Here is a 20,484-nt window from a genome sequence, read left to right as displayed (position 1 = left end):
GAGTAGATGTTAGGTGCACCTGCTGAGTTACACTATTATTTTATAATTGTACCTGGGGGTCCAGATGGCCTTACAGAATAGGCTCTCACTGTGCATCCACAGGGTGCTAAATAGAGGCATGTAGTTGTAGGCCTGCCCCTTTCTCAATGCTAGCTCAAGGAGGTTTGATGGACAGTAGACGGCGTGACATCACAAGGCTGAAGCCTGCCCACCCATGGAGGCTTTAATTCTCCCAAATGTAGCCGTCACCATCTTGTTTCAATCAAAACAATGTAATTGATAGGGTGACAAGCTCCGCCTACCGGCTTCAGGCCAGATAATGGACCACGCATGCTCCTGCCGTCTACTGTTAATCAAACCTCCTTGCTCCAGCTTATTCATGTTTATGATGTCTCTTTGGTATTTCCTGTGTGAATGTGTACATGGAATCTGGTATATTTCTTTGAGAAGTTAAGTGGACAAGGATTGCAGATTAGTGCTAGCACATGTAACTCTGGTGGCACCTGTCTGGCCAAAACAACCTTGGCTTCCAGAGCTGTGTGGAGGAAACATGCAGATTCTTTATGTTTTAGCTATCATCCCACTCAATATTGTTTCAGTCTGATATCCTGGAGGTAGAGTGAAATATCTCAGGAACCAAGGCTTGCTTCGATAATTTTGTTACTAAGCTTGTTCCAACATACTAAGGAAGAAGATGGAATGTGAAATAAGACCCTTATATTGGACTTTTCATCTTCTTACAACTTGAGAAAAGGAGCGAGTAGTATATCCTCTGAGAAGGGATCACTGAAAAAAAAAATAACATACAGCATAAAGAGCATGCAATATGGGAAAACATTTTCCTCTTATTTGCATTCCTCAAATGGAACAGTGCCCCCAGTGGCCTTCCAATTGATTGCAGGATTTAACTTCTAGATGTACCTTTCAACAAATTTCAGGTCTGTTTAGAGCAAGAAAATCTTCAACCTGCAAAGCCAATTATGCTTTTAAGAATCTACACTGTGGTACGAAGACATCAGAGCCTTGAATACCTTGATCTGCCACATTTTGTTTCATTTGTAAAATTTCAGAACCTTGGTTAACATTTGCAATACAAAAGTTTAAGCCTTTTTTTTTTTTGGTCCTGGCCTGTTGCACTGAGATCTCTAGGTGGATATATGCAGATAGCCTTAAAATATTGAGTCTAGTTCGATTCCATTTTTCTAATAACCATTTTGCTGTGATAGTCCAGTTGTTGATTCTTTCTCATCTGGGACTATTGCAACTCTCTCTACTTGGGTATTACAGGGAAATTTAAGAAACAAGGTTCAGTTAATGCAAAATACTGCAGCTAAATTGATTTTTAGGAAGACCAAATTTGACCATGTGTCCCCCTTGTTAGTACATCTCCATTGGTTGCCCTTGAAAGCCTGTATTTTGTTTAAGATTTGCTGTTTTTGGAATTATAAAACTTTAGAAGGATATTCTTCTGAGAATTTATCCTCCTCTCTGTGGTTATTAAGGAGGTCTTTTACTAAGGTGTGCTCACACTAAAAATTAGCTGTTGGGTCATTCCATGCCAAGTGGTCTAAAATTAAAAAAAGTTCCCACCATCATGTTCTCCAATTTTATCTGTTGCACGAGTCAGGTGTTTAAATTAAGTTTCCCAAAATTTGAGGTCTCTAACTGCAATAGTTGCAGATCTAGACCCCCCCCCTTTTCTGAAAGGTTGTCAGTCCATGAGCGAGCGAGCGACATTTACCAAAATGCCATTTTTGGGGTCTAATAAAATCCAAACACATTTATAAGAATGGCTAAAAAATTCAAATCCCGTACAATTTTTGGTAATTCCGATGAAAAACATTTTAACATTATGGATGCAAAATCCAGTCAAACTAGTTGACTCAAACTGTGCATCAAAATTGGTTGCGACTCATCGGAACATATTTGGACCAATATTCAGACCGCAACAACTTCCATGCAAACAAAGATACAGACTTGAAATTTTGCTAAACTGTGACACCCATTATATTCCCATGGGCGTCTCAGCGTTTAGCGTGAGCTAAAAATGCTAGTACACCTTAGCAAAAGAACCCCTAAGTTATGGTTCCTCTTGCTGAAGTGTAGATTGTTTTCTTTTGAGCTTTCCCTCTGTGAATGGACTGAGGTTGACACACTTTAATGAAGATTTGGGATAAACAAAAAAAAACTAATGAAATTAATGAATAAGTTAAAAGGACTAACTAGGGTCAAATGGACTCTAGAAGACTGCTCTCTTTATTCCACAAATGTTGCATTTGAATCTAGAGGGTATAGAGAGAACTCGGCAAAAGCTGGGAGAAAGAGCAAAAACATCAAAGGAAAAACTGCCGAAGGCAGTTAGTGGAAATTAAAGATCTCTGATTTGACAAACCAAAATGAAGACGTTTCTGTGTAATGATTCCTTAAAACAGCTGAGAGATGCGGAAAGGAAAATACAGAAAAAATGGAGACAAAAAGCGTGGAATAGCCAAGGAGCATTAGAAGAAAGTTACTGGAACAACTGCAGAGAACCAAAAAGAAAATGCTAAAAGAGTTAGAGCAAATAGAAAAGGTAATAGGCGAGATGCCTTTGAAAGTTGAGGATGGTAGCAAAAGGACAGGACAGGAAATGGAGTGAAAAGGAAAGGAAAGGCAGGAGAGACAGCAAAAGAAAGAGGAGTTGCCTCTTGATCACAAGACCTATACAGAGACTGTATATTGGGTTCCAAGAAAGGGAAAGATTACCTAAGTTAAATTTGACAACTGAAGTAAAAAAACATAAGTAAGATCAATAAGTCCATAGCTCCTTTATGTAGATTATCTATTGATATCACAGAGGCAAATTAGATACAGTATTATGATGAAAAAAAATTATTACTGAAAGAATCTTACTAAGAAGAGCATAAGGTCTGCAAAAAAGAAGAAAGCACCAACATCTCCTTGGACGAAAAACATATAGAAAATAAAGTCACTTTGTGCAGAGGTGTCAGCGCAACTTGGTAAGCACAGGTGCTAACATTTGAGGAGGTGCCAGAAGTTGTCACAAGTACCACTGCACCGGTCCAGTGTTCCAGGGCGTTGAGAGAGAAGGAGGGGTATTTTGAACACCACAAGGCCTGGACCATTTCCCCATTCTTCTGGTGCTGCCATTGCTGCTCTTGCCACTTGTCACTGCTGTATTTCTGGGCCTATGGAGCAATCAAAGCACAGTTAAGGAGCGCAGAAGAGCCTTCAAGACCATGTGATCATAAAGGCCCGCTGGTCTTGTTCCTTCTGACACTTGCTTCCTGTTGCCAGGGGGTGAGACCAGAAGGGCTTTTGCAAGCACATGGTCTCAAAGCTTCTTACCAGTGCTTTGATTGCTCCCTGGGCTTGAAGATATGGCAATGGTAGTTTGGCGAGAGCAGCCCCAGAAGGGAAGGAGGTTTGAGGGGAAATACTAGACTGGGAGAGGGGGAGGGAGGAGAGAAAGTAGGGATGTCTAGTGGGTTCAAAATGGTAGAGATAATCTTGCAGCAATTGGGGAGGCGGGGATTTATATTCAGGTGTCAAGTTATTCGGTTTGTAGTAATGAGCTGATTTGCATGCTTTTAATCTCATTACTAAGCATCCTGTGTACCTAATATTAACGTGTGTTATGGTAATGTAATCCACATTATCACACTTTAACATGTGTAATGTACCTTAATAACTTCCTCCTAAATATCAATATTTTAAAGAGTAGACTATTAGAATAATATTTACATACCATTATACTGAGCACCGTGGAAGTGTTTCTGTTATTTCTTCCTTCTAAAGGTATGACAGTTATGTTTAGCTATATAAATATTCTACTGTGGCTATTGTACTTCAGGTTTGTAGACAGCACTTATAATTTGTGAAATAAAAATTTTGTGTTTAATTTTCATAATTATGGTTCTGATTTTCAGTTATAATTGAAAATTCCTGATAGAGAAATCGGGTCTCTTTTATGCTTACCTTGGGGTTCAATGATTGTGATTTAGTCACTGCCCTCACAGCTGGATGACATCATTGGTGTGGGATCATTCACCACTCCCATCTCTCACCTTGTTTGATGTCCAGGCCTCTTTCTTCCTCTTTTCACTGGCCCTACAGTTGAAGCAACCACTGTATTTCAGTGTAAGCTCAGTACCTACAGAGTTCCACTTGGTTCAAATCTCAGATGTTCAAACAGATACTACTGCATTCTTCCTTTCTATTCTTTTCTCCCAGATCATGGCAGTAGGGCATCTGGGATTGGGGCCATTTCCAAGATGAGTCATGAGACCAGATATATTGCCCTGCCAGGTCCTGGGGCCAGGCTGACCCCTCAGTTGCTGAGGGAGATGGACAAGACAAATGTTTGAGAGACATGTGCAGGGAATGTGACCGGTGCATGCACATGTATCTCTGACAGATTCCTGGGCCAACTTCTCCCTAACTGAGGGGCTAGCCTGCCTCCAGGACCTGTCAGGGCAATATCTAGCCTCTTGACTCAGTTAAGGAAGGGTCCCACTTCCAGATGCCCTAAAGCCATGAGCTCAGCCAGTGTCTCTCCAGGGATTAGGGGAAGGTTTTGAAGTTGAAATGACCAAAGGAGATTATCTCCTAATGTAGCTACAGTTACCTACACATGAGAATACAAAGCAGGTCACAAAAACAGCATTGCGGGTCACAGTCTGGGGAAGACTCCCCACCTACATCACATTACAGTCTCTAGCAATCTGTCCCTCGTGGGTTCACCGTCTGCCCAATATCCTATATCGATGCTGCCAACAGATATTTGGTTTGAGGGAAAGCTGAGGTTGTTGGGGCTGCATGGTCCATGACATAAACATTGGTGCAAACCTGGCATGCTGGTCCCTGAGTGCAGCTCCATGCTGGAGGCTGGAACCAACTTCCCATCATAGGTATCCCTTGACAAAGATCTGAGGTAGACATTTGCACTGCTGGCCCCAGGTAGGGGGCCACATATCCTGATGTAGGCCACAATTTCTCTAGTCTTAAGCATTTCCCTGTCTGTTCTTGACAACTTGTAGCAGGAGACCAGCCCCATAATCCCCTTCACTCTGCAGCCCCATGCCCTTTTTGCGGATTTCATAGGGCTCCTCAAAGTTAGGGTGTGTTGTCTCGCACTAGCCACCCATCTGGTACCAACCAGCATGTGTCCATAGGAAGTGGCTAGACTATACTTTACTCTTTTCTGCATGCTTCCTTGCTCACAACCAATATGGCTGAGGGCTTCGGATGATGCACAAACAGCTGCTTCATATCTACATATTTACAACAACAGTGGATATTGGAGGGGAGGGAAGGGAAACAAACTAGATACAACTATGGGGGATATATACATGAGGGAAAGGAACTATTATTCACATGTCTGTTCTCTCAATAGCAACCAGTTAGGCAGTAAATAGCAGGTGTCCTTGGCCATAGCAGAGACTAGAGTGTATTCTGTGTTCAGCAGGCCAGAGGGCAGGGGATTAGTGTTGGCATCAGCCAGGAGCCGCCTGTAGAGGAGGAAGAGCAGGAACAGTTACTGGAGGAACCTACATCTGCCCCCTGTGGATTTTACAGATGGCCCTGTAGAGGATGAGGGGCCCCACCTCAGGGCCTACTGAACATGAGTGGCAGGACAGGGATAACATTAAAAGAAGCTGGAATTCTGATGCTTGTGGGGGGGGGGGGGTGAGTTAAATGTTTTAGGGAGTTACAATATATAAATAAAATGGTCCCCCGGAACCATGGGAATGGGTGGGCACATGGGCAAAGTTGAATGGGGTTTACCACACAAATGGAGATATGAAGGACTTGCCCGGTTAACTCGATATTCAGAGCTAACTAGCTATTTGTTAGCACATAAAGATAGGATAGCTATTTATGCGGTCCTATTTATGTGCTAACTCTGGCCCGTTAGCTGTAAATATTGGGAGCTAACCGCACTCCACCCTGAAACACCTCTAGACTACCCTCCGACATAGCCAGCTTGCACTTTGACGCTCACTGGTCATTTTCAGTAAAGATAACCTGTTAAGTGCCGCTGAAAATGATTGGATAGCAGCTGATAAGCGAGTTAATCAGTTGGTGACTGTTCCCAGCTGGTTAACTCACTTTGAATGTCAGCCAGATGGTTTTCTTAAATTTGTAGTCAAGTGCAGTTAGGTATTAACTAGTTTTATATGCTTCCAGTGTTTGGAATCTGAGGATACAATTTATAAATCATTGATGCTCACTTAGCTAAGGAATCATTCCTTATTTTATGTTGTTTCATTACAAGAAACATTGACTCATTCACAACTTTCAGCAGAGCATCTCTATGGAAACAACTTACTTGAGCTTTTAAAAAGAGAGTACCTTCTGGATTAAGCATTATTTCTGGTGTGCCAAAATCTGGTTTTCAAGTTTCTCTTCAAAACCTACATCTTTATTTATAAATAATCCTTGCTTTATTCATAATTAAGGAGATTTTTGTTTTCTTTCTCAAATAATTGTAGGTTATCAGCCTTCAGTTTTGAACAAGAACATTTCTTTACTCTTATGTGGTGGCTGGAGCAGAACCTCAAGAAACTGGAAATTTCTACTGGCAACCATAGTAACCAAGGACCTCAGTGCTCAGGAAAACATACAGCAAAAGGAGCATGTGCCATTTGGGACCGTTTTCTTTTTGACTTGAGGAACATCCTCTGAGGAGTCTTGTGAAAGGCAGTTGGGATTGCTGCTTCGTTCTTTGCTCTTTCCTTGTGTTTGCACTTGGGACTGTCCACAATGAGCGAATTCTGGTTGTGTTTCAACTGTTGCATTGCCGAACAACCTCAGCCTGTAAGTATGAGAATTGGTAGTGTGGTCTTAATACCTGATTAATAAACAAGTGGTTTGATATCAAATATATAGAACTGAGTGAACGTGCACCTTGTCTGCCTATTCACACTAAAACAATCTGTTCAGTTTTAAAAACCTCATTTGCCAACCTTGAAGTAAAATCATATCTTACCTTTCCTTTGGTTGATCTTGACAAATGCATGATCTATGATCTGAAGGATATGCAGAAGCAGGGAGCACAATTGACGGCATGTGCCCACAGTGACCAGAATAAGTGATGAGGAAGTCTGTTCAGAAATGGACAGCAAGAAAGACCTTCAAGGGACATAAGGCCACACAGTAAGACATACTCCCAAAAGCACAGTAACGTATTAATGTGCATTATTGGTAAGTAGGGCTCATTGAGAATAATGGGTATATTTATTAAAAATGCATATTAATATTTGACAGTGCATGTTAATGTGTTACATTTTCAAAAACAATCCCCTCAGTGATCCTATTTAGATGCATTAGCCATTCTAGAGGGCTGCTGCATCCTTATGCCAAAAGAATTTATTTTCTCTTTAAAAAAAAAAATTAGCATAGACCACTGTTCATGTAATCCTTTCTTGCCTACCTGTAGATTACATGGTGTCAAGTCTTTTATTGAATGACTGTTATATCCATGTATTTCACTCTATAAGAGGAATCCACATTCCTACCCCCATCCCCAAGCCTACACTAACAGGCCTAATGGTCATTAAGGCAGGCGTGAACACTACTCGCTCCTGCCCCTCTTGGCTTCTGATTGAAAATGGCTGCTGCAACCTCTACCAGTAGCCTTGTGGTATGGTGGTTATGGCGGCCATTTTCAACCAGTAGCTGCAAGGGGCAGCAGTGAGTGGGGTTTACTCCTGCCGTGATGGCCACTATATCCCACCAGGTCTGTTAAGATAGGCCTGGGGGGCCTTCTGGGACTTTTGGGGGGGGGGGGGATTTGGATTGTTGTTGTGGGGGCAGCTGGGAGGGGGGATCTGGATTGTTGTTGTTGGGGGGAGAGGGGGATTAGTTTCAGGCCCAGATATCACTGCTAGTACCTGCATAATTCTAATTCATGTCTTATAGCCTGCGCTGATCCCAGCAAAAGGTTCTAGGTGGTTTACAATTCAAAAACTCACCAAAGTAAGAAATGATAAAATATTAAAAGAAAAACGTAAAAACAATCTAAAATTTATCAAATAAAAAGTTTTTAACTTCTTACAGAATTGCATATAATTTACTTCTTGATAAATCAGAGTAGGTAGATTATTCCAAACAGTAATGGCCTGAGATGAAAACATTGAACCAAGCTGCCTCTTAAACTGTATATTCTTAAAATCTGGAAATTTCAGTTGCAAACTATTGTGAATTGGAACAGAAGTATAAAGACAGCAAATAAAAAATTGGATAAGCAATAGAGATATCTGTCCATATAACACCTGAAAAACGAAACTTCCAGCTTTAAAAATAATTCTGGAACAAACACAAAGCCAGTGTAATTCTTTCATATATCCAGAAACACTGTCATATTTCTGCAATCAGAAAATTAAACGTATGGTGTACTAAGCAGGGGGCTCTTTTTACAATGCGGCGGTAAGCCTGAGAACTTACCGTACGCTATTCCAGGACTACCGCTGGCCCAACGTGGCCACCAGCAGTAGTGCCAGCTCGAGCGCGTGACACTTCGAGGAAGAAAATAAAACCCCCCAAAATGGTTAGCATGGCGGTAACCCGGTTACCGCCGGAGCCCTTACTGCTACCTCAATGGGTGGTGGTAAGTGCTCCCCACCATATGGCCACACGGTAAGAGTTATTTATTTGTTTGTTTGTGATATTTATACTCCACATTATCCCAAACAAGTTTGAGTTAAATGTGGCTTACAATAAACAGTATAGGATACATAACAAAGAATAATGCATAAGAAAGTAATTTGTTGTAAGAATCCAAGTATCATAAACATACTGGCATAGCTATGGATGTTTAACAGTTATCTTAATGTGTGGCCATTTTTGTTTTTTAGGGGGGCTTTTTACCCGCTGTGGTAAAAAGGACCCTGTTGCATGGGAAAAATGGCCCCCGCTGCTACTGCAGAGCCCTTTTTCCAGCAGCTTAGTAAAAGGATCCCTGGGCAAACTTAGGACCTCCTATTTATGCTGTCCTATATATCCGGTTAGCTATGTGGGAACCGGCACTGAATATTGCTGACACCCACCTAACTCCTGGTTCCTCCCCGACTCCATGCCTGAAATGCTCCCTTTCCTGCCTGGACTTAAGATGACTGGGTAGTTCTGATATTTAGTGGTATTCCCCAGTTAAGTGCTGCTGAATATCGGCAGCTGACCTGTTAAGTATGACTTAAGCAAGCAGGAGCATCTCCTGCCCACTTTAATTGCTTTGAATATTGGGCTTTTTGGTACTAAGTATAAGTGTTGATTGTCTGATGAGTGTATTTGGCCTGTAGTCTACTTTACTTTATTTCTTATTAGTTGCAAGCATTCCCAGACTGAGTTCAGCGCGACTTACATTAAGAGATCAAGTACATTGTCACATTTTAGACTCGCACGTTTCAAGAAGAAAAACGTTGTTACATTGTAGGGTCATAATGGTTGCAGTTGGGGGGTACTGTGGTACTGTACACATTATCCCTCATTCCCTAACATGTATTTTCTGAATAAATGAGTCTTCAACTGTCAACGGAAAATTCCGTACTCTGGTATTGATCTTATTGTCACTGGTATATCGTTCCACCATTTTGCCAATAGATAGGATAATATTGTTGAGTGTACTGTCTTAAAATCTGACACCTTTTGCTGATGGAAATGCTAGGTCCAGAAGATTTCCTTTCATTTTTCTCAGTCTCTTCTTGGGTAGTATTATCCAATGGCTTAGATATTCTGGCATTTTGCCATGTAGAAATGAGTGTATCATGGTGCAGAGTTTAAAAATCCCTTTTGCTTCAAACAGTAGCCAGTGTAATGTGATGTACAAAGGAGTTACTCTCTCGTATTTTGATTTAGTAAAGATCAAACTAGCTGCAACTTTCTATACTGTCTGTATCTTTTTTTCTAATTGATGTTGCACAGCCTACGTATAATACATTGCAATAATCGATTTGTGCAAGAATGAGAGATTGTACCAATAGTTGATGAAACATGTCCATGTCGGGCATCTGAATGTGAACCCTGGGAGCATTAATACAATTCATTAAAGACTGCCTGTTCTTCGTCAAGGTCTGCTTCTTGTTTTATATACATGACATGATTTTGGATGCCTGTGTGGGTTTCTCCCAGATCTTTCAGTAAGATAAAGAAATACTTCTAGAGACTTATTTAGAAGATGGTGTTTATTCCTATTGTATTGACTGACTAACGTCAAGACAGTATAAAATAGGTTACAAGTACAGTGACAGATAATGTACTTATTGCTTCATGCACTACAGTACTTTCACAAATCAGTTTACGTTCTCTTACCATCAAGAGTTACGTCCTTTGCTGTTCACTTCCTCCATTCTTACATTTCCATCTTGTATGAGTACAATATTATCCTGTTTCCTAAAAAGGCAACCACCTAGCTGTCCACCAAGCTTCCCATGATTCTACTGCTACTACTAATCATTTCTTTAGCACTACTAGATGTATGCAGCACTGTACACTTTATATGGAGGTACTTTCTGTGTCCCTAGAGGGCTCCCAATCTAAGTTTTGGTACGTGGGGCAATGGAGGGTTAAGTGACTTGCCCAGAGGCACAAGGAGCTGCATTTGGAATCGAACCCAGTTCCCCTCATCCTCGGGCCAGTGCAGGCTACTCCTCCACTAATTCATAACAGATTCCTTCTCCATTTTGTCTTTTTGTCACCATTCTGAAGCAGAAACACATTACAATCTTATGATATAAACATGCTACTATAGCAACTGTTTCTGGAATATACATGAACAAATAATCCTGAAAGAACATTCTGAGGGACTAAGATGGATTTGTCAGTCAATCAAAGACACTTCACAGCCAAGAAAGAGCAATTATCTGTTTCGCGTTATGCTGACAGTTTTTGGTGAGCATAATTCCACCCTGGCTGTTCCAGCTCTGCATTTCACTTAGTTTTATAATTCCACCTAACATTCAGACCTCCAAGGATTTCTATATTCTTCTTATCTTTTGATTTTTGTCTCCTGAGACTTTTCTGAGTTCTTCATTGTTACACATGGCACTGTTTTTGCCTTCCTCAGTGATGGAAGTTCACATCGTGGGGCAAATGTTCTGGATGCTCACTTTGGATGACAAGTCCTCAAGAGATCTTGGCACATCATCTTCTGATGATGTTGGTACATGAAAACTGCTAACAGTTTGAAATATAAACAGAGGAGATGGCAGCAGAAAATAGTATATGCCATGGAATATATTTCTTTTTCAAATTAGATTTATAGCAACACCATATTGCCATAAATCTCAAGCTTTGAAAAGCAGAAATTTTATGTTGAAAGAGCTGGACTGTGGAATAACTTGCCATCTGAACTGCAAAATTTATTTATTTATTTTATTTATTAGGATTTATTTACCGCCTTTTTGAAGGAATTCACTCAAGGCGGTGTACAGTAAGAATAGATCAAACATGAGCAATTGGCAATTACAGCAGCCCATTTTTCCTGTACATCTGGACCCTTTTTACTGCAGCGTGTAAAAAGCCCCCCCCCCCCCCCAAAAAAAAATGGCCATGCGGTGGGGAGCACTTAGTGCTACCCATTGAGCTGGCGGTAAGGACTCATGCAGTAACCGTTGGGTTACCACCACCCTAACCATTTTCAGGGTTTTTATTTTTTTCCTGGAAATGGCACACACTTGACCCAGAACAACCACTGATGGCCATATTGGACATATCCTCATTTCTTCAATTTCATAAATATCTAAAAGCACACTTATTTTAACAGTCTTTACAGATGTTTAGCTGGCCATGTATCTGCTTCTAAGATGTCGGTGACAACTGCCTTGCTACAACCACTGTCTTTATAATGGAGCCTGTTTACTAAGCTGCGTAGGCGCCTACGTGCATCCTGCGCACGTCAGTTTGGAGTTACTGCCCAGCTACTGTGTGGCCCAGGTGGTAATTTTGTTTTTTACATTTGTCCGCTACGCGTGTCGGAAAATAATTTTTAAAAAAAATGATCATTCTACGCGCATAGATGATTACCGCATGGTTACTGCGTGGGACCTTACCGCTAAGTCAATGGGTGGCAGTAAGGTCTCAGACCCAAAATGAACGTGCCCCAATTTTTATTTTTCTGCACGTCCGTTTTCAGCAAAAATTTAAAAAAAAGGCCTTTTTACAGGCACGCAGATAAATGGATCTGCGCACGCCCAAAACACGTGCCTACACTAGCGCAGTTCATTTTTCAGCGCACCTTTAGTAAAAGGACCCAAATATGAGCTGATGAGGTCCATATGTATCTTTGCTATTTTTGTATGTTTATTCGAATATTTTATTCGATCCGCCTTGATTTGTAGGATAGCGTGGCATCTAAACTTTATAAATAAATAATTTAAATAACAAGCAAGAACTGTTAACACTGATCCATGGATAAGGAGAAAGGAAAATGGTATGGGAGAGAGAGAGCAGGGGAAAACAGGTCAGCATATATTTAGGCCGTCTTTTACTAAGGTGCTCTTAACGTTGGAGACGCCTATAGGAATGCGTTGGCATCTCTAACGTTTAGCACGCCCACAATTCTAGCATGCGCCACAAACGTGAGTGCACCTTAGTAAAAGACCCTGTTAATTTGATGGAGAACAATGACATGAACGTTAATGTGGGAAAAGAGAAAAGATCTGCATGGCTTTATTTTGTATAGTGAGTACATCTGGACCACAACGAGAATAAAAGTAGAAGGGAAATAAGTTTTGGTGGTGAGAGATCATAATTCTTATTGTAAGCTGCCTTGAGTGAATTCCTTCAAAAAGGTGGGAAAGAAATCGTAATAAATCCTAATAAATAAATGAGAGTAGTACCAGGCCAGAGCAAAACCAAATGTTCCAAAGTAGGAATTGAAGAGAAAATAATAATTCTGTTGGCCTCATGCAGACTCTGAACCTACAGGTGATGTTAAAAGTCCCAAGTGCTTCCTAGCCCTTGTTTGGTGGCATTGTGCTGCACTAGTCATAAAAATACAATAAAAGCAATTCATGCTTATTGGCACCCTTTTTCATTTTATCTGTGCTTCCTGAGAATGAAGGTAACTTAACAAATGTAGAAACAGAGGAGCTGCCTGGCAGCCTGTTAGTAATTACTTAGCATTGCTGTAGTAAGAGGTGACAGGATGCCAGGTTGACATAGGATGGTCATGGTTCCTCATTCCCATCATCTTCTATATATATAAAAGGCAAGACCAACGTTCTATGAAGCCTCCAGCCGGACGTGTGAAGCGCCAGAGATATCCGGTTTCCCCATGAGTGAAGGAAAACAGCACAGCACGAAATCCCTCTCTCTGTAACAATGAAGGACTCAGAGGGGGAGGGGAGAGAGATGCCCTCACTCTCTCTGTAACACAAACACAGAACAGCAGGAAACTTAACACTGAAGGACTGGACTCCAAGGGGGGAGGGGGAGGGAGAGAGAGAGAGAGAGGGCAGAGGTCAGGGACACACACTCCCACATGCACACTCTGAAGAAAACCTTGCTAGCCCCCCCCCCCCCCCCCCCCGTTTCATTTGCATCAGAAACGGGGCTTTTTTACTAGTTTCATTATATCTGACAGGCAGAAAAATACTCCTAGAGGCAGAAAATGTCGTCTCTTATATCTTGGAACTTTAAGGGTTTTTTGCCAATGATGATAAAAAACCCCCAGAAAGAAAATTTTTTCAACCCTTGTTACTAATAACAATTACTTGGGTTGGAGGTTGGGTGGAGTTCGGAGGCTTTTTCCCTTATTCATTCCTTTGAAACCGGATGCACTCTACAGAATTATAGTCATTTGTAAAGTACAAATCTTTTGCCATTATACTAGAGAGATTCTCTGTAACACTATATTAAGTCTCCCAGTCACGCCTTCCACTTTTAGAGGAAGGCTTGTGAGGAAGATACTTTACCAAAACACATATGACTGAGCACAAAACCTTAACCCAAGTGGGAAATGGGAAATAATGCTTGTGTGACTGATCTGTTATTGCAATTTATTTATTTATGTATTTATTTCAGTGTTTAGCCTGTCCTCCCAATAAAGCCCAGAACAGGTTACATCAAAACATACATAATCAGATAAATAAAAATCAAAACCAGATTACAAAACAAGCATAACTCATGAATAAATCAGGGAAAGATCATAAAATCAATAGCAAATAAATAAGCAAAGTTAAGAATAACAAAACCTTTAACAGAACAATAAAGTTTTAATCGCGTTCCTAAACCGCCATAACTTATCAATAGATCTACAGAAACAGGGAGCTTATTCCAAGAAAAAAACAACAGAATAGGAGTACACACAAGAGGGTGCCCATTTTGGGCAACTTTGTTGCTTGGCTAAATAAAAAGGCCTAATGCAAGTGTTCATTTGGTTTTTTTTTTAGCTTAATTCTCCTCTGACATAATGGAGCATGACACAAAGAAGTATCAGTACATCTTCAACAGATTTGTAGAAATTTTACTAAAGCAGGCATGTGCTTTCTTAGGCTACCTCCTTACCAGTTTTTACTCTTAACTGTAGCTGACAAGTCAATACAAACACTAGGGTCCTTTTACTAAGCTGCAGGAAAAAGGCCCCTTCAGTAGCAGCAGGGGCAGTTTTCCCCCCTGCCAGGGCCCTTTTTACCACAGCAGGTAAAAAGCCCCTCCAAAAATGGCCATGCCTCAAGATGGCTCTTACTCCGTGGCCATGCGGCAGGGAGCACTTACCGCCACTCATGGTAACCTGGTGGTAACTGGGCAGTGCACGGCAGTGCCTGATTACTACCAGGTTAACGCCGCACTAGAAAAAAAATCTCTGTTGTGCCGGAAATGGCGCACACTGTAGCTGGAACTACCTTACTAGTTACTCCCATCTCTAGGTCATTTATAAATATGTTAAAAGTTATTTGAATCTTTCTCTCTCCACCATCCCCAGCACTCACAGTATGGGATAGATTTTATCTATGGCACCAAAAAAAACCTTATTCTATAAGCCGCGCTTAAAGTGCTTCTTTTACAAAGCCATACTACTGATTCTCGGTGCGTCAAATGAGAGGAAGCCCATTCAGTTCCTGTGGGCTTCCTCTCATTTGCCACATGGAATTGCTATCATGGCTTTGTAAAAAAAAAAAAAAAAAAAAAAGCCCAAAGTTAGGCACGGTTAATAGGTAGTGCTTACGCCCAGCAATCGCGCCTAATTTTAGGTGCGGTCATTTGCATCAACTGAAACCTAGTGGAAATTTATGTGCCTACGGTGGGCGAGTGTCTCCATTATTCTGTAACAATGCACATTAATTTTATTAATGCCCCCTTTTTCAAATTTCATGTAAAAATAAATGCTTAAGGTTCAATTATATTAGTGCCAATAACTGCTTGTTAAAACGCCATTTGATTCTAATTAGCTTGTTATTTAATTGTGTGTACAAATTGGGCACGCACTCCAAATTTTCAAGCACAATTTTGATGACTTTTACAGAATTAGAGGGTATGTGTCTCCCTTCCCTACTCTAGCAGTCACATTTTCTTTCTCATGTCTTGCCCTGCCATGAGTTCTGTCCCTGTGCCCCTCCTCTCCCCCCAGTTTCTCTCTCCTTCCCACCTAACCTTGATGTTGCAAATTCTGCCCTGCAATGGCAAAAGGAAGCATGTGTCTATGTTTACTGAAACACTTGCTTCCTTTTGCCAATGCAGGGCAGTACTGTATTGCACCAGGATTGGACTGCTATTGCTTACTTCCCTCCACCCCACATCAGGTAATCCATGCCTGCCTTTGATGTAAACAAACACAGCAGCAGTAGGTTGAGTCTGCCATCTTAAAGGGACAGAGGCTCATGGGCTGACAAGTATGCCCCTAAATTGCTGGATTGTAAAATCCTGACTCTTTAAAATGTTAGACTTGTAAAGGAGCATTGTCACTGTTTGTGTACAAAACCATCTTTTTCTTTGCTGGTTTTTAACCTTTTGACAGCTAGCTTGACCATGAAAAAAAAAATGGTTAGGCTGGCTGAAAATCGGCCAGTTGGCAAATTGTGCTATTTATGGTAAACAATACTCATATAACCGTCTTATTCTCTAACTCCCTGGGCCAACGGAAAGGTTAAAACCTTTTGCCCTGCTTATAGTTTTTGACTACATTGTAAGCTCTCTTGAGCAGGGACTGTCCTTCCCCATGTTTAAACTTGTACAGCGCTGCATAACCCTGGCAGCGCTATAGAAATGCTAAGTAGTAGTAGTAGTAGTACTACATAAGCTTTGTTGGCCTGGAATAACCTTTTAAGGACTGCCACTTATTCTTTGGGATCTGGATTTGTTCAAGAGGATTTTACAGAAAAAATCAAGGTCATGATTCAGTGGCCATGGTCACTTCTCTTCTCATTCCAACTGTGTCTAACAATATGTCTGGACATTTGTCTGGGAAGAGAAGGGACAGTCTAACTCAGTGAAGATTCTGGATTTGTCCATTGTCATGTTTTGTAGCTGTTTTTTTTTTTTTAAGGGTGTTGTCTGTCTTAGTTATGCATTTGGCTTTTAAGTGTGGCTTACATAGTAACATAGTAGTAGATGACGGCAGAAAAAGACCTGCACGGTCCATCCAGTCTGCCCAACAAGATAACTCGCATTTGCTGCTTTTTGTGTATACCCTACTTTGATTTGTACCTGTGCTCTTCAGGGCACAGACCGTACAAGTCTGCCCCACCTCCCAACCACCGGCTCTGGCACAGGCACAGACCGTATAAGTCTGCCCAGCACTATCCTCACCTCCCCACCACCAGCCCTGCCTCCCAACCACCGGCTCTGGCACAGACCGTACAAGTCTGTCCAGCACTATCCCCGCCTCCCAACCACCAGTCCCGCTTCCCACCACCGGCTCTGGCACAGACCGTATAAGTCTGCCCAGCCCTATCCCCGCCTCCCAACCACCAGCCCCACCTCCCGATCTTGACTAAGCTCCTGAGGATCCATTCCTTCGGCACAGGATTCCTTTATGCTTATCCCACGCATGTTTGAATTCCGTTACCGTTTTCATTTCCACCACCTCCCGCGGGAGGGCATTCCAAGCATCCACTACTCTCTCCGTGAAAAAATACTTCCTGACATTTTTCTTGAGTCTACTTCTTTACAAGTCCCAATCAGAGGCATAGCTAGGTAGGGTGCAAGGACAACAGCCGCTCCCTCAAACAGATTTGAATAAAATGGTGCCTATGCGGATCAGCCCTTCAGTTTTACACTGACGCCTATTTTACAAAAGGTCTGCTCCCCCCGACATTTGGTTGCGTTTCTGGTCTCATTATACAGATTCTCATATGTTATCCTCAATTTTGACCTTGCTGAGTGAAACAAATTTATAGCTGATTCTCCTTATGACTTTATTTCTCTCAGCTCAAGCTAGGACAACTGATGTAGGTACTGGAAGAGCTGTTTGCCCAAAATACTGGAGAGCAGCTTTTTCTTCAATCACATTTAATGAGTATTCCATATGAAGGAAAATATCATTTGGTCTTCAACAAAATTATATATATAAAAAAAGAGTAGGCAGGGAGTTAGCTAGAGGCTTTGTTTCTCAAAACATACTTAAACAGAATTCCATTTTATTCAGAATTGCTGTTTCTATGGTCTCGCTGACTTCTTGCTCGTTCAGAAACTTGATTTCCTTCTTGAATTTCAAATCTAACCTCAACCAGCAACAATCACAATTTTATTGTCAGAGTTTTTATTAGGAGGTAGACTCACAAATTTCAAGACCTCGGGGTAAAACAATTTCAGCTGCTTAGATAATTACCATTGTAAAAAAAACGATTGCTGTAGACTTAAAGACTCCTCACAATATTTTCTTCCAGTTGAAGTTAGCCACAGACAGGAGAAAGACATAACATAAGCAGGCTGCACACACTCTCACCCACGGCTCACACACATAAGACACACAATGACTGAGCAAGAAGCAAGTTTACTTTTGGGAATAAATGGCCACAGCTTTATTAAAATACATCAACATAACCCCTAGGAAGTACCTGAACCATGAGTTCTTTATTGTAGAGGCTTTCCTTCCCCGCCATGCCTTTCCAGCTGGGGAGCACGACTCACTGTTCCATGTGGTGGCCAGCTATATATCCGCCTCTAGTGTGGTCGTGTGTCTGTCCGCTTTGGACTGCACTCCAGTCCAGCATTTCACCTGCCATTTAGAGCCAGCTAGGTGATTAGTCTGCCACCAGTGAGCGCTCCTGTCCTTGCCTCAAGCGACCGAACTCCCTTTCGGCTGCTGTTCCAGCACCTCCAGCAATTCCTAGACTCGGGTGCCTCCGCCACAACCCGGGGTTGTGAAACTTTCCCCGGGTCCCCTCCTTCCCCTTGTGTCCCCCTTTTAGCTATATGCTTCCAGGGCCTCCTGGAAGTCGCTGATAGACAGGTCCCCTGCAACTCCTGAAAGATTAATTGCGTCCTGCCTGAAGTTTCCTGTGATGAGAGAGCATAAGAACATAAAAGTAACCACACTGGACCAGACAACGGTCCATCCAGCTTCGTATCCTGCTTTCCAAACGGTGGCCGAGCCAGGTGACAAGTACCTGGCAAAAACTCAAATCATGGCAACAGTCCATGTTACAAATCCCAGGGCCAGCATTTGCTGTGCCAATAGCAGACTAAGAGATGCCTGTTCATGACAAATTGTTACTCTACCGAGGTGCTCTGTGTGCAAACTGTCTTGGCGCTTTACTGTCGTAAGGTGCTGTGACCCCAACTGACTTGGCAATTTACTTGGACCACAACTTGGAATCAGCCCCTCGCAGTTGAGGAAACCTGGAATCAGCCCCTCGCAGTTGAGGAATGATGTCGGACCAGAGTAGCATGGTCTTGCTCAGTAGTGTGCAAAAAGTGGGAGAGCGACCAAGGATACCAGAAACTGGAGGATGTTCTTTAATAAAAACTTACCAGAAACTGGAGGATGTATAAAGCTTGCTCAGTAGGCCAGACAACTCAGAGATTGCACCTTGCTATCGAGATGAGATGCCTGCATGGGGCGTGGCTGATGTAATTGCCCTAGGCATTCAGAGGGTGAGTGCGTTGTCCGATGTCGTTGCCCTAGGCATCTGGGGGGGGGGGGGGGGGGGGGGATGTTGTCCAGCAGCATCTGGACAAATGGGAGGAGCTGGTGACAGCTCTACGTGGAACTGCTAGTCAGGTGACCGTTATGCCTCTAGTGTTTGGTCCAAGGTATAAACCAGTGGTTTGAGCTACCAAGTGCTTACTAGCATTTTCAGTGTAAGAGTGTCTGATGATCTACATCGCTTGCCATTGCACCTGGAAACCTGAGGTGGGAGGCCATGCTGAGATGCAGTAGTAGCCATTCCTGTACAGAAGGAGTAAAGCCCATAGTGTCCCAGGTGCTGACACAAAGGTGACCACTGCAGGGAATCAGGGATGACCTCCTCTTACTTCCCCAGTGGTCACTGAACCCACCACCCACCAAAAATGTGATTAAAAGCATTACATACCAGCCTCTATGCCAGCCTTAGATGTAATACTCAAGTCTATTAGAGGAGCATGCAGGTCCCTGGAGTAGTCTAGTACTGGGTGCAGTGCCCATATCTCCCCCTACCTGTTACACTTGTGGTGGAAACTATGAGCCCTCCAAAACTCACCAGAAACCCACTGTACCCACATATAGGTACCTCCTTCACCCATAAGATCTATTTCAGTGGTGTACAATTGGGGGGTGGGGGTGGGGGGGCTCAGCAGGCAAGATAAGGGAGCAGCGGTGTACCTGGGAGCATTTATTTGAAGTTCACTGCAGTGCCCCCTAGGGTGCCCCATTGGTCTCCTGGGATGTCTGTGTGGCCTGTCTACTAAGAATGCTGGCTCCTCTTACATCCCAATGGCTTGATTTTGTGTGTTTTTCACTTGGACATTTTTTTTTTTTGAAAATGGACCAAAAAAAATACATAGAGCACAAAAACATCTAGCAAATAGCCATTTTTGAAGAAAAAAAAGGAAGTTTTTCTGTTTTGAAAATGGCTATATTCCCCACTTGAATTTTGGACGTTTTTAGCAAAACGTCCAAAGTTGGACTTGGACATCATATCAAAAATGCCCCTCCACCTAACTTTTTAAGTCTATGTACTTTGAAAATGAGTCTCTAGAGTATTCTCCCCTCCCTAGAATGCAGTCTATGGAGCCCTTTTACTAAGCCACGGTAAAAAGTGGCTTGCACTAGTTTTGGCATACAAAATTGGCACGCACTGAGCCGTTTTTTTACTGCGGTGGGAAAAAGGTTTTTTATTAAAATGGGGCAATAAATGGCAGTGTGCTAATATTAAAATTAACATGTGGCTATTTACTGCCTGAGCCCTTACTGCCACCTATTTAGAATGCGGTAAGGGCTTATGCGCTACTCGTGTGACCATCAGGCAGTGCTCGGCAATGTGTCCGTACCGCCAGGAGCTCCTCTTGTGGTAGAGAATAGAAAATTATTTTCTACTGTGGGAAACTGCGTGTGCCAACTTC

General features: G+C 42.2%; 1 protein-coding gene across 2 annotated transcripts in view; it reads left to right on the top strand.

Annotated features, from left to right (window-relative positions):
- The window catches only part of LOC115463250 (CDC42 small effector protein 2-like), a 112,337-nt gene that overhangs the window by 48,108 nt on the left and 43,745 nt on the right, over nt 1-20,484 (top strand). For both annotated transcript variants that reach the window (XM_030193594.1, XM_030193595.1), the window contains exon 2: nt 6,495-6,819. In XM_030193594.1, the coding sequence (XP_030049454.1) occupies nt 6,766-6,819 (54 nt within the window). In that variant the 5' untranslated portion in view covers nt 6,495-6,765. The remainder of the gene's footprint in view (nt 1-6,494; nt 6,820-20,484) is intronic.

Source organism: Microcaecilia unicolor, chromosome 2 (genome assembly GCF_901765095.1).
Source record: "Microcaecilia unicolor chromosome 2, aMicUni1.1, whole genome shotgun sequence".
Taxonomy (NCBI): domain Eukaryota; kingdom Metazoa; phylum Chordata; class Amphibia; order Gymnophiona; family Siphonopidae; genus Microcaecilia; species Microcaecilia unicolor.
This window is presented reverse-complemented; position numbering and strand designations above follow the sequence as displayed.